Source organism: Brassica oleracea, chromosome C9 (genome assembly GCF_000695525.1).
Source record: "Brassica oleracea var. oleracea cultivar TO1000 chromosome C9, BOL, whole genome shotgun sequence".
Lineage (NCBI taxonomy): Eukaryota > Viridiplantae > Streptophyta > Magnoliopsida > Brassicales > Brassicaceae > Brassica > Brassica oleracea.
The window spans coordinates 17284056-17298708 of NC_027756.1; the positions used below are offsets into that span (position 1 = coordinate 17284056).

At 32.1% G+C, this 14653-nt stretch overlaps 1 protein-coding gene and 1 long non-coding RNA gene across 5 annotated transcripts; one reads left to right on the forward strand and one right to left on the reverse strand.

The window, feature by feature from the left end:
- The first annotated feature begins 821 nt into the window (after positions 1-821).
- On the forward strand, positions 822-3381 carry LOC106316162. Of its 4 annotated transcripts, none has more exons than XR_001264749.1 (8): positions 822-929; positions 1270-1394; positions 1531-1824; positions 1879-1932; positions 2059-2212; positions 2483-2626; positions 2717-2753; positions 2964-3381. It is a non-coding gene; the product is annotated as an uncharacterized LOC106316162 (long non-coding RNA). The 4 variants fall into 4 exon arrangements; XR_001264750.1 differs by having other exon boundaries at positions 1531-1575; positions 1706-1932; XR_001264751.1 differs by having other exon boundaries at positions 1531-1932; positions 2889-3381.
- Positions 3382-10991: 7610 nt separating this feature from the next.
- On the reverse strand, positions 10992-12496 carry LOC106313831 (F-box/kelch-repeat protein At5g43190). Its single transcript, XM_013751750.1, has one exon. The coding sequence runs from the start codon at positions 12381-12383 to the stop codon at positions 11175-11177; it is 1209 nt and encodes a 402-aa protein (XP_013607204.1). The 5' UTR covers positions 12384-12496; the 3' UTR covers positions 10992-11174.
- Between the last annotated feature and the right edge of the window lie 2157 nt (positions 12497-14653).

Sequence of the window (14653 nt, forward strand, 5' to 3'; positions counted from 1 at the left end):
TTAAATGCAATATAAGAGTTGACTTTGGAAATAAGAGAATTCAATCAGGTTGGCAGCTTACATGAGGCAAAATTGGAGGCAATGGTATGGTCGGTGGACAGTATTAACTCCCACCACTATAACAAAGTGATTTTTGCGATTGATGATTGTACTCTCAACAACATAATCTTGATACCGAGAGCAAAGCCAAATTTCAAGGGCCAATCTACAATGATAATGAACAGGTTGGCAAGGATGGAATGGTGGAGGGTAACGAAAGGAGATCGTTCAACAAATAGAGGAGCCTTCTTCATTGCTCAGAGTGTAATCAAAGGACGGCATCACCGATCTTATGTGGCAGCGGGTAGTCCTTCTTGGTTGTTTAAATTCTTTCAGAGTGAGCGGGTAGTCCTTCTTGGTTGTTTAAATTCTTTCAGAGTGAGCGGGTAGTCCTTCTTGGTTGTTTAAATTCGTTCAGAGTGAGGAGGTTCTATCCTCTGTGTAGTGTTCGACTCTTTTCAACTGTGGCATTGGTTTTTGGCTGTAATTTTTTGGTATATGGGGTATAGTGACAGGGGCTGGCTTGGTCTGTCGGTGTGGTAAGGGGTTAGCTATCTGGTCTTATTTGTGATAGCATTGTAGTGATGTTCGGAACGTTCGTTTGATCTTTTATAATCTAACAAATGACAAAAAAAAAAAAAATCAAACAATAAGTAAAAAGTGGATATGCTCAAAGGAGAGACCAGGATTAAAAAATTGACCAATGAGAAACAGTTATTTGACCACGTCATAATATAAGCTACAGAGGGAAGATAGAAATGGGCTTACAGTGTCGTAAAAAATTAACTCGATCCTATGTCGAACCCAGCAACCAATAATCATACTATCTGACGCATCGATTGCGTTCCACTTCGTCTTCACCATCTCGGTTCTCCCTGATGTCTGTTACGGTGAGCTCTTCTTGATCAATGGTGCTCATTAATTTCTTTGTAGTTTCGTTCCTCCTCCCTCTCTTTATCCTCGTATAAAGATTGCTCAACCGCTTCGTCTGAACTTACTTGTAAGCAAGCAAACCCGAAAGCCTCCAGCGAAAAATCGAAAGCTCTGTCAACAAAATCCAACCGAAAGTCTCTGTAGTTCGAATCTAAAGTTATGGCGATGATCAATTTTTTTTTTTCTTCAATGGTGTTGATAACCCATTTGAAAAGCCGTCGCCTTTTAGTTTTGATGTCGATTCATTTGATCCAGTCTTACGGATTCTCACAATTTCGTTTCTTTTGTTTCGATAAGGTTGAAGTGCGGTATGCGATTGCTGTAACGTGTGAAGATAAATGGCTCTCGAATACGACCTCTGAATGAAAACATGAAGAAGTGTCAGTATGCCGTAAGTGGTGAGCTCTAGAAAAGGCATAAAGGTATACACTTTTGATCATCTTGTGCTTCTGCATATTGGCTTTACTCTCTAGAAAAAGAGACTTACAAATTACAATGAAGACATACATGTGATCTTCAGTTCGTCTAGATAATAAAATTAACAAACAATTTTTGCAGGTGGTTGCGCTCTGTCAAGCTCCTTGTCTACTAGATGACCCATATGTAGGAATGATATTTCCAAGAGCTAAGCATTATCTTTTCTTGATTTGCAAACTCATTAGTTAGCCGGTTATCTATAAAGATTTCATGTGAAAATATCAAAATGTTATTTCCTTTCTATGTGTGTCATCAGGTGCTTACAGTGACTCAAGAGGCCTTGTGGAAGCTAGGAAAGCCAGCTCAAGCCTTTTGTTGTCATTTTCATATCTCAGTAATCCAGAACTCATATTCCTCACGATGGAGCTAGCAAAGGTGTGAAACAAATCTTAAGCTGTGCTATTCGCGGTGAGGGAGACGATAGCAAAGGTGTGAAACAAATCTTAAACTGTGTTAATTGCTATTCGCGGTGAGGGAGATGAGGTAATGCTCTGTTCCAAGAGGTCTTAGTATATGCTATGATTTTACTTCTGAAACTCCTCAAATTGATAACCATCGTTCTCTGTAATCTAACCTACTCAACATGTCCTTATAAATCTGTTATTTTAGGCTTCATTGGGCTGAACCGTGTATGGCACTATGAATGTCATCTGAAGCAAGTCTTTTCCGAGAGCCTCACCATTTCTCCATGAATAATAAAGACATCCACAGGTTTACTGACCACCAGTTCACCATTTCCTTCAGTCACAACTCTGTGTTGTCGGTAATACTAAGAACCTCTCCTTTCTCAGACGTTTGCATTCCCATCTTTGCTATATTCTACCATGTTATGTATGTTTGTTCTTAATATCAATAATATAAGTTCCCCTTCTGTTATTAGGGGATGTCATCTTCAGTATTATTTTTTGCCAAGCAAGTGGATCCCACCAGAGAATATATGTTTGATTTGGTGCAATGATAATGATTGTTTATTGCTATCTGTTTTGGCATTCGTACTGCTATATTTCTTCATTGGATTCTTCTTTATTTTTAGGCCAAAAATGAATGATGCTTTTCACATAATTCTGTGTTGCCTCTCAATGTCTCACGGAGATTTCGTTTGTCATTTGAAGTGAAAAATAACCAAAAGCGCAAGAAATGAGTAAGACGATCAGATGTTATGCTCATGCTATTTTTGGTAAGTTTACTTCGTCACTGTTGAATCATGGCCATTGTGTAATATGCATATGTTTACAGATTGATGAATCTCTTTTAATTTATTTGTTAGGCTGCTAATTGTTTGAGGGATATGGAGTGCCAGGAAGGTAAATTTTTTAAATTGTATGTGTTTCAGTGGTTGTCCGTTGTACAATCTGATTGTGTCTGTGGAGCTTAAAGTCTTCACATTCATTAACTGGTGTTGTTAGAAGTTGATATACCAAAAGCTTTTGTAAATCCAGGTGGCGATTTTGGAATCGTGCCTGCACAGCTTGTGCTAATGTCAAAAGATCACAATATTCATTGCTTCTCTGCAGAAATATTGAGAAGAGCAGGCGAGTGCAAGTGCGACCAAGAAGCTTCACCAGAAAAGGCAATTCATCGCAATTTAAGTAGAAAAATAGGAATTATGATCAGAAGAAATAAGGTGGTGATGAGATGAATGCATGTCTTATATGCCCTGAAGCGATGGTTACAGCAGATCTAAGCTTCTTACCCTGTCCTTGCGGATGTGTCTATGTCTCTTCTCCTCTATTCTGATCAACCAAGACGATGGACGTAGCCCACGACGCTCAGCTTCCCCAAACAAGTATGAGAGGGCAAGTAGTAACAGTGTTTTATTTTTTTAGTTATTTCCTTAGTATCTCAATTGCACACAACATATTGTTTGTCAACAGAGTTTGTGTTACTGACGTTGCTGCATCTTTTGAAAGTTTGAAACTTAATAAAAGTGATTGATAGTTGATATGTTATCGATGAAGTCGATTAAATGTTATTACATTTTATCTTTTCTTTAAAATCAAATTTGTCCACTAAAACGTTTTAGTAAACATGTTTTCCCGATACTAAAGGAGTTGTGAATGTCCTCCTTATATGCTAAACCAATCTTGAGAAGTAATTCGATTTTGCATCGTAAGAAACTGTAGTAGCAGTTTGGATCGAGGAAAGGAATCAAACACAAAGAATAATAATAAAAATAACAAAATCCCAGAAAGATACAAAAGTTTTGAACAATACAGAAAAAAAAAACACACACATAATCAATCTCCTTGACAAAAACCGTTCAAAACAAAATGTTTTTACTATTACTTTTAATAGTATCCACTAGAAGGAGAATATTTTTTGTAATACAGAAGGAAATTTGTAAATTTGAAAACGTTATTGGTCCACGTGTTTTTGTAATATTCAAAATTTAAAAGTTCAAGTTTTCGTTGGGATTATGAGACTTTAAATTATTATACTCATAAAACGGTATGTTTTAGTGGAAAATTGTTTCGAAAGATACATTTTTGTACTTTCAATACATTTTATCAACTAAAAATAATAAATTCTAAATTTCAAAATATTAATTGCATTTTTTGAATTCTTACTGGTTTAGAATTATAAAAAATATAAAATCACAAAAATATATATTTATAACTAAAATTTAGTATATTTTATAGATATGTGTCAAAATTATAAAACATATATTATTTGAAACAGAGGGTGTAATATATTAGAGTTTTAGATTAGTAGTTGGTGTGAAAAAAATATACACACTAGACTCTTTTTTAATATATACTAGATCTCGATTCGCGCAACCGCGCGAATTTTTGTTTTCATTTATTTTTATATAAATATTTTGTTTTCAATTCTAAATTGGTACATATTATAATATATATGTTTCTATCAATTTTTAAAACATAATAAGTTTATAGTATATTTTTTCATTGAATAGATTGTTTCAAACTTTCTCATATATTTGTATCTTCTTCTATATATATATTTTCGGATTATTATTTCATTATTAAAATCGTAACTATATATATAAAGATTAGTAAAATATTATTTTATTGTCATATTCAAAAATATTGTAACATTTCACAAATTTAGAATTTTTTTTAAAATTAAACTTTTCGCTTCACAAATTTATATTATCGAGTAAATAATTAAAAATTTAATTTTTGTTTAATTTTTAAAATAAACTATATAGTTTAAAATTTGTTTTCATTGGTTTAAGGTAGTAAAAATGAATCATTGTTAGATAATATGATTTCTGTTATTTAAGAAAACATCTTCATACTTTTAAAATTTAACATCGACAAATATTTAAATAATTAACATATGGAGGTATAGTATTACACCATTAAATTACATCTATTTAATTTATACTATCTATAAATCCAATGGATCATCTATTGTTTAAATCCAATTATTGATAGCTTAATAAAAATTTCTGGTAGGCCCAAAATTTAAATGATAAGATTAGAGATTAAATATAACATAATTTTCAAGGAATAGGTCCATTAGGTCCATTTTTAAAAAAAATCACACATGAATCAAGGTTGTGACTTCTCTTTTAATATATAAGATTGAATTTCAATAATTTTACACTTAGGCATTTGTTGATTCTAAGGCTAATAGTTTTAGGATAAAAAAATAATATTTTTCCAATTATTTGAACATTACTTTTAACGATGTTTTGTGCTCTATCCCTATATTTTTACATTAAGTCGTCACTATTTATGCTTTTCGTTTACCTTTCCGGTGTGCTGTGATTCTCACCATCACCGAAAAAGAGCACATGAATAAGATTCACATATGTGCTCTTGTTCTTCCTCACATTTTTCTTCTCTTCTTCCTTAGATTTTGGCTCGTGTTAGGAACTGCATTTCCTTGGGTTGGATCATAGTTTAGTTGTCTTTGAAGTTCTTTTCCTCGTCGTTGGCTTACCATCGAGAGTCCCTTCTCGTGTTAGTTTTCAAGATATGGTTTTTGGTGATCTGAGTTCTATAGCTCGAAGACGGCTCCACGATTGGATGATTTCGTTTTGTCTACCCTTCCATCTATGTTCCCTCATCTTGTTGCAGCTTTCATCATCGCTTGCGTCTCTATGACTCTCCCTTTCGCGATGTTTGGCACTCCAGATTTGGATAGTATTCTCCTCCGAGTATGCTCTGTAGATTTGGAAGATTGTTTCTGGTATCAAGTCTGAGCTCTGGTTTATCGGGGGTTGGCTTCCGTTCTCCCTCACTCAGGTTGTTCTCTTCTTCCCTTGCTTCCCTTCGTATAAGTGTGCGATATTAGTCTCTTGGAGCTTTGGTCCCTTCTATTCAGAGCTTTGTGGTTCTTCACCGGCATAGGCGTCTTGTTTGTGCTTGTTTAGTTTGTGAGGTGCTTCTTACCTCTTAGCTGGTGGTTGTGCTTATCGGTCGTTATGTGCATTGGTCTTTGATCATGCTCCTTTGTTTTCGAGGGATTGCTTTATCTCAAGATTATCTTTCTACATTTTTCTGACTTTTGATTGTTCTGGCCAAGACACTCTATGATAAAGTGGGGGCAAGTTAGTTTTCGTTCTTGATCGCCTTTGACCTCTGGACCTTTATTGAGTTAGTGTTATTTTGGCATTTTTTCTTCTCTGTGATTATGGAGGTTTTATGTTTAGATTATGTGTTCTGCTTTAGTTTGGTTAATATTATGATAAATATATAATTGTAAATGAAATAATAGAAAATAGTAAAAAATAATAAAATAGCAAAAGTTTATGTTATTTTTAGCTGTGAATAAATTAAATATTTAAAATATATTTATATTTTTTTACTTATTTTTTATTCGTTTTGCAATTTTTTGAACAATAAAATAAATTATCAAACTTCAAATGATGATGGTTAGTGTGAGAAGGATTAGATAGTACATAATTAGAAAATAGTGAACCAAAATGCAATAATCTAAACGAAGAAGGATCAAAAATGTGAAAAGACAAAAAAGAACACATGTCAACAAACCCCCTTCCACATGTCATAAGAAGAAAGAAAAGTCTACTTTATATATATATATATATGTAATTATTGCGAACGTAAGAAAAATTAATTATTGCGAATGTAAGAAAATTTAACTTTTATGGTAAATGAAGTTTTAAGCAACTATATTTTAATTGAGTATAAAATTACATATCAAACAATTTTGATATAATATCTTACAACATTCACAAATTACTACTCTTTTTATTTTATTTTAGTTGTTGTTGTAGAGTAAATTTTTTGTTTCACGATATATATATTGTTTTAGAATTTAAATACAAAATTTATTAAACTTTTATGTTATATGATTATTTAATATCTTCCGTATATTTTTTATTGGTTGAAATGTAATTAGGTGTATAACTAATGATGCTTTTATTTTAGAAATATACAAATTTAAAAATTTGCTTAATCCATATGGATAAATCTAAAACGACAATTAAAATGAAACTAAAAAAGTATTATAAAAACATAACGTTCACCTTGCACATTGATAGTATTTTTAGGCGTGTGATCGATCATGGAAGAATAACACTCATCAAAAAATGTTTCTGGCCAATTAGTTAATGCATCAAATCAGAAAGCATGGAAATGCCCAAACAAAATTATATTAAGAGAAAACTACAAAACAATGTCTAAATATTTTTTAAAAAACATACAAAAATATTTGTTTTAGAATTAATATATTACACTATATATATTAGAAACATAATTTTAAATCCTGATATATTAGAAATTACTAAATTTGTTTTATTGAAATTCAATATTATATTATCACACATCAAAAATGGTCTCAGTTCTGTTTCCTAAGATAAGTATATAATAGTCAATTGGAAAATGTTAATGTAAACCTAGAAAAAATTATTAACTGCGTAACTTGAGATTTTTTTGTTATGCATTTAATTGTAATGACATTTTAGTAATTTTCAAGTAAATGATTCAAAGATACACAACTATACTATGAAAAAATAACTCCAATATCAATTCTTCATATTTATCATATTAATCGTCTTACACATTATTGGTTTCAAATAATAGCAACCTATTATACAAGAAAATAAACGAATTTGATATGGTTTAAAGAATATTTTTCATATATATAATAAATAAAGCATAACAATGGTAAAATAATAATTTGAAATAAAATGAAAAAGACTATTCTAATTTAGAATGAAAAAAACTTAAGTAAAAAATATAATAAATAAAACATTCACATACAAATCAAGAAAGATAAATTTAATAATTAAAATATATAATCCGCGCATAGCGCGGAAAAAGCTCTAGTTTGTCTAATAGCAATTGTGTATTGAAGTGAATTCAATGCGGTCAACATATTAGTGGTTATCTTGGTAATATTATTTGAGTCAATTTCCTACGTGTTGCGCTCACGTTAACTCTTACGATAGTTTATTACATTGATACCCTTCATAAATTGAATTTATTATTATATTAACATTAATTATATTTTATTATTATATAAATTCCTTTTATAACTACATTATTATCAAAAAGGAATTTCATATAAAAGGCAATATCTATAAATATTTTCTATTTTATTTTCGTTTATATTAATAAATTATTTTAGCCATATTTTATCAAAAAGAGATTTATATAAAAACAATATTTTAATATTAATTTTTTTAATCAAAAAGAGATTTATATAAAAAAGTAATATTTTAATATTAAAAATAAAATAAAAATATTATATTTGAAACATGTGATTTAATAAAAACGTAGTTTTCCTTTTATATAAATTCAAATTTTATAAACTTTTGCATTATATTTTGTAAATTCATGTTAGTTAAATTAGTTATCTTAGAATGTTAAAAATCAAATATCTCATAACTTAATAAAAATGAAACTATGTGATTATTTATTTTGATAATTCTACATTTTTTTTTTATTTCTACAAAAATTATCCTCACAATTTTATGCAATTATGTTTCTTGCATTATAAAATTCTTAATCCTAATACTATTTGAATGCCTCTGAAATATATAAATAAACAAGAGGAAATTTTATGTATACCACTTTTCATCTTTACCACCACTAAATGAACATTTTCAAAAATACATTTTTCATTAAGTGGCAAAAGACTTTTATACCATTGTTATCTATATATATAATAAATTATTATTTAAATAAATAAAAAATTATGTTTTCAAATTATATTTTTTTAAATTCGAACTTTTTTTTATAAATATTGTTTTTGAATTGTTTTTCGAAACTTTTTTTTAGTTTTTTCAAAATTTCTTTTTGAAAATATTTTTAAAGTATTTATTTAAATATTTATTAGAATCCTAAATTTCACATTTCAAAAACTCTATCTCACCTCTCAATTATAAACCTTAAGTCTAAATTAGTTAATCCTAGGGGTATAACTGTCTTTTACCCTTCGTTAAAAATGAGGGTAAAAATGATTAGTGTAAACTTGAAAAAAAGTAATATGAATGTTGTATTTGTGACAGTTTTTCAATAAACAAATGGTTCTCCTAAACCTAAACTATCAAACTATGAAGATAAATTTAAACTATCAGTCTATCATCCATAGTTCATAGAAAATTTTGCTTATTCATTACAAAAATTGTTTTTTCTTTGTAGGAAAATAACTTTCATGGTAATAATTTATTCTTTTTTGGATACATGCAAGATCAAAGTGATTATTTTGGGGTTTTGAAAAAAAATATCTTAAATGAGTTGTTTCTATAAATTGAGATGGGTTTGATTGGTGGTGATATGATTTCATCATATTTTTCAACTTTTGCTAATCCTACAATTATGCAAATTCAAATTTTCATCTTTCAATTATATATAACTTATAACTTATTTTTCATTATTTCATAAGGAAAAGGGAAATTGATACAAATACCACATTCATAGTACCATTTTTCATGGTTACACTAATCACTTTTATTCTCACTTTTAATGAAAGGTTTTTGGAATGTGATAATTTATGCTTACGCATGGGTGCGGGTGAGTCACCTAGTATTTTATTAAAAAGAGAAAAATTAATTGTTTTTTTCTTTTTGTTCACTATAAAACTAAATTGCGTATCCAAACGATGTAGGTCCCTGAACATGTCCGCACGATACTGACCGTGGACAATGGACATACTTTTTCTTTCTAGAAGCTTATTCCAACCTTATATTGACCTGCTTTTTGATAGTGAACTTCGCGAAGCGACTTGTACAAAAGATCCAAAATTCGACATGGCTAATACATCTATCATATACTCTAAACTATAACATGATTCAAAATACCAACAGATAATAACCATTCCACATATCTAGATTAACATAAAGAAATTATTACAATGATAAACATTATACATAGATTTTTTAGACGACTAACTAAAAATATAACTATATAAATGATTTAATTGACATAAAACTATAAAAATTAACATATTAAATCCTAAATTAGTAAATTCGTACCATGTCTCACCAATAAAACACATAAACTCTAAGAACAGTTTCTGTGACAATATTTAATAGGCGTGGACATTTTACCTAGATATGTAAATATGAACCATAACTAATCCTATTAGGTATATTTGAGTGTTTTAATATACTTTTGGTATTATAGATATTTTTTAAAATTTCTTATTGGGGTCTACGAGTATAGTTTTTGGTTTCAAGTAAAATTTAGATTTTTCAGAAATATAATTCGGATAAAAATTTAAGTATTTTGGCCTTTAGGTAAAATTTCAGTTATTTTCAAATATTAGAATATTTTTAGGTATTTTTTGGATTTCCATTATTTTTCGGGTTTTCAGTCCAGTTCAACCAGTTAGGTTTTTTTGGGTCTTAAATACTCAAACCGGCCCGAACCTGATATATAGTCAAAAACTATATGTATATTAATTATAGAACTGAACTGACCCAAATCCAACAGAAAATGATCCGAGCCGAAAATTTCTAAATACATAGTTGGATCTAAATTTATAATACCCACAAGATTCAGATCAGACATGAACCAATCTGAATTTGACCCAGAGACTTGTATATCTATGCCTAGTATATATGTAGAACTTTCAAATTAAAAATTGTAAGAAACATGAGAGAGATGAGAGTTGTATCTCAAATGAGACATTTAAAAGAATTTATGTTTCAAATTGTAGTAAACCGCACCACAAATTAACAATAACAAAATTTATACATATAATTATGTATTTATAAATTTTTGTTACTTTTAATTTTTGTAATACACTCTGCATGTTTACCATTCATGACCATAATTAGCAAGTAAAAATACATTTTTTTTAGCAAACAAGCAAAAATACATTTACTGAACCTTTTGGATATCTAGTCGCCACCTTATTCTATTATAGTTGTTGAACTACTTTAAAAATAATAATCGTATGAATAAGTTCAACTAAAATATTTATATAAAACTGTGTCTTTTTGTCAGCATACAAAAATAGAAATAAGTTTCACTCTAATATATTCTATTGTAAAGTAAAAGGTGGAGTAAGAAGTAAAAATAAAATTATTTATTCCAATATAGAATAAAAATTAATATAAAGTTAGAGAGATTTTATTCTAAATTCTATATTTGAAAAAAAAAAACAGAATGAATGAGGTTTTATTTTTTAAATGCACATTGGATCAATGCTGATGAAAACAAACAATGCCTAAAGTTACAGACCTTATTTCAGAAAGAGAAACCAGAGATTGCAAGGCAGACAATTAAGGAGATTCGAAGTACAGAAAATAACAAAAACTGACAAAAGATCGAAGACCAATATAATTAAACGGAAGCAGACAAGCTCGGGACGAGAGAGAACCAGCGAAACCCACAGCTCCATTTCTCCGGCAACGAAGGACACTTGGGAACCCAATGCCATGTCCTTCTCCCAACATGAAAGAAGAGAATCTCAGGCCAATTATAGCAACAGACGCAGATCATCTCCTTGTGCCAAAGACAGTACACATGCTCGTAGTTGTGGTAACAAACCGAAGTAAACTTCCGGCAAACAATGTCCGGGAGCGTTTCAGCTTCGATCCAACTCTCTGTTTCTCTTTTAAATTCATAAATCTTGATGCTCCTGCATATCCCATTGCTTCCGATTCCTCCCACCATGTAAAGAATCTTCTTCTCGGGATCAGTAACTAATCTAGCAAACGTGATCTCATCCTCCGCCGGGAAGACTCCGTCTCCGGTGGCGGCTGTCCATTTTCCGTCGTCGAGATTGACGCTCACGAGGAGAAAAGGCTCGGATCTGACGAAGTAGAGTGACCCATTGTAAAAGACTCCATCTTGATTAAACCCACGAGGTAACACTTGGTCAACGCCGCCGAATATTCTCCACGAGCGGTCGCCGGAATCGTAGAGACAAACGGACCTCGACGTGGAGGAGGAGGAGGAGATGGTGAAGATCCGGTAGCTGTCAGGGAAAGCGACGAGGGAGAGAAGCTCAAAGGGGAAAGGGTAGAACGGGAATTTGATAGATCTGGAGGATCTGGTCAAGGGGTTGAAGACGGAGAGAGAAGAAGCAGAGGAAGGGGAGACGGAGAAGCAGAGGAGGCCGTGGGAAGAAGAGAGGAGGGAGGAGGCGCAGGTTAGCGAGAGGGAGCGAGGGAGTGGTAACGTGCGCCAGGATATGAGGTTAGGGTCGAAGAGAGGGAAAGATTGAAAAGCCTGAGGGTGAGAGAGGAGGAGGAAAGAAGGGAGGGAGAAGGAATGGTCGGAGAGGAAAGTTGGAGAGAGGATCAAAGACCGGAGATGCTTGGATGTTGGTCGGAGAGAGACGAGGGTTTTGAAAGGGAGGAAAGAGAGGATGTGGTCGAGGATGTGGTTAGGTAGATTGGACCAAATGATCGGATCCATAGCGGTTGGAGAGGATACGGCGGTGGGAGAAGATTCCGGTGACCAGTAAAGGAAATTGGAGGCGGACGTTGAAGTGGTGGGGGTGGTGATGGTAATGGGTTTCTTGCCGGGAGCTCTGAGTCGGAACATGTTGCGAGGTTAGATAGAAAAGTGGTTTGAATCAAGTGGTGCTTTACTTCAAGAAGGTAGGAGAAGGGAAGAAGACGTGTAAAGAATCCCGTTTGAGACGTGGAAAGTTCAAATCGCAAATAATACGTAACAAAAGTTAGTGCAAAACCAAATTGACCGGAATAAAATAATTCAAATGTGAAAGTCTTTTGATGGGTTTGAATTCGGATGGTGATACATAACAATACTAGTTTTAATACATACTTTAAATATGCTAAAAACTAGTATTAAAAATTAAAGAAAATTCTACTATCGAGCAAAAGAATCGAATTTGATTATTAATGAGTTGATAGCATTTATCAAAGTCAGAACGGCGCAAGACAACCAGCATGTTTAGTGTTGAGAAAAGGAACAAGTGGGTTAGAATGATTCGTAGGGCGACTTTAGTTGATATCGATTTTAAAAATGATATCAAAGACAATCATACGTAATTTCTTATAGTCTATCTTAGGTAAACTTGAATTCGCAAAGAAATAACTACTAGTTAATACTAAGCTGTCTACCAGTAACTATAAAGGAGCAGATCATTCAGATTCATTTTCTATTCAAATTTAAGCATCAGATTTGTTGAAAACAAAACTCCCGTGGTCAAGTTTAATTTGTTGCTGGGAGTGGGAGCATATTCTGTGCTGCTTCAATTATTCAGAATTCTGTATGGAGATAAGAGGACATGATAGACAAGCAAGTTTTATGATAAGATTGGGTATCGTACATTCAGGGATGTTAAAATTCAAGTCCTTTCACATGCAACCACAAGGATAGTCTGAAGATAAATAATCCAATATAGTTGTCATTGGCAGATTGCATTGACAGTCCGAAAAATGGCAGTTTCGAGGTTGTTTGTTGATTCATAGTTTGATTTCTATACATTTAACGAAGAAATTATATAAGTTTGCCAATATATTTGACTTGTTCTGTTTAACATATGTTCACAATTCGACCTAGATTCGGACCCAACCAAACTGAGAAATGCCGTGCACGTTTGCGTTTAGCTTGGTGTATCCTCTTATTCATACTCTTTTATGGTATGCACTTATGAACTCATACATAAGTTCTTTCTTTACATACTTTAGAAAAATCTTTTCAAATTTCTAATATAGAAAAATCATACTTTTAGTTTGGTAAACTTATGTTCACTTTTCAACATTTTGAATTTTCATTTCTCATACACTTTACTTTTTATTCTTTTTCTTTTGAATTGTATGTAAAATTAATATTTAAGTAATATCATTTTACATCAAACTCAACATGACATTTTTTTTTTATAATCCGGGGGGTATCTGGCGGGCCGAGACCCAACCGACTAGTTCTATAGGGGTCTGACCACCGGCGCCAACCAGACCCGGTTGGAATTAGATATCCATGTTGCATGGCCACATAGGTTGGTAAATCTGAGTTGGCGCAGATTCGAACCCTAAACTTTAAAGACAAGGAGACGCCATGCGATCACCCGACCACACCCAAGAGCGGATGTAGGCTTTGCGGTACGGGGGCACATATCCCCTACTATTTTCTGATTTTTCTTATGTAGTTTAATACAATATTTGATTAAATGTTCTTAGATTTAGTGAATGAAAAAAATGTGCCCCCAGTTCAGCATAGTTTTTGTCATTTTTTCATATTGTGCCCCCAACAAAACATGTTTCTGGATCCGCCCCTGACCACACGGTCCACACCCATGTGGCTATCATGACTTTGTGGCTAGAATTACTTTGAGATGTTTTAAAATAGAGAACGTAACTTGGAACACAATTTATTTATTTTGTTGTGAACCACTTGACAAAGCTTTCCTCGTATTTACTGTCACCCATGGCTGGGATCGACTGTAAATGATTTCTTAGTTAATTTGTGATGCTTTGGATAATATGACTAGTCGTGGATGGCTCGGTGGTCGGTGCCATGCCGATGCATGTTTCTTTTTTCGTAATGATGTAGAGAGTGAGGGTGCATGACTAACACATAGAGCTTCTTACTTGTTTATTAATGCGATACTTTAAAAAACATGCAAGTCAATATGCAGCGGTTGATTAGTATTAATGTTTCACGGATTCACCATTTTCAATAATTTCAAGCATTAAATATTTTCTCAAGGTCATCATGAATGGTGACTAACACATAGAGCTTTAAATCATGATTACTAAGAAGATTAATATGCACCAACTGAATGCTCTGATCTATACCAATTTTAGAGTTTTACATGGGAGCATGTAAACTGAACACAAATATTAGCC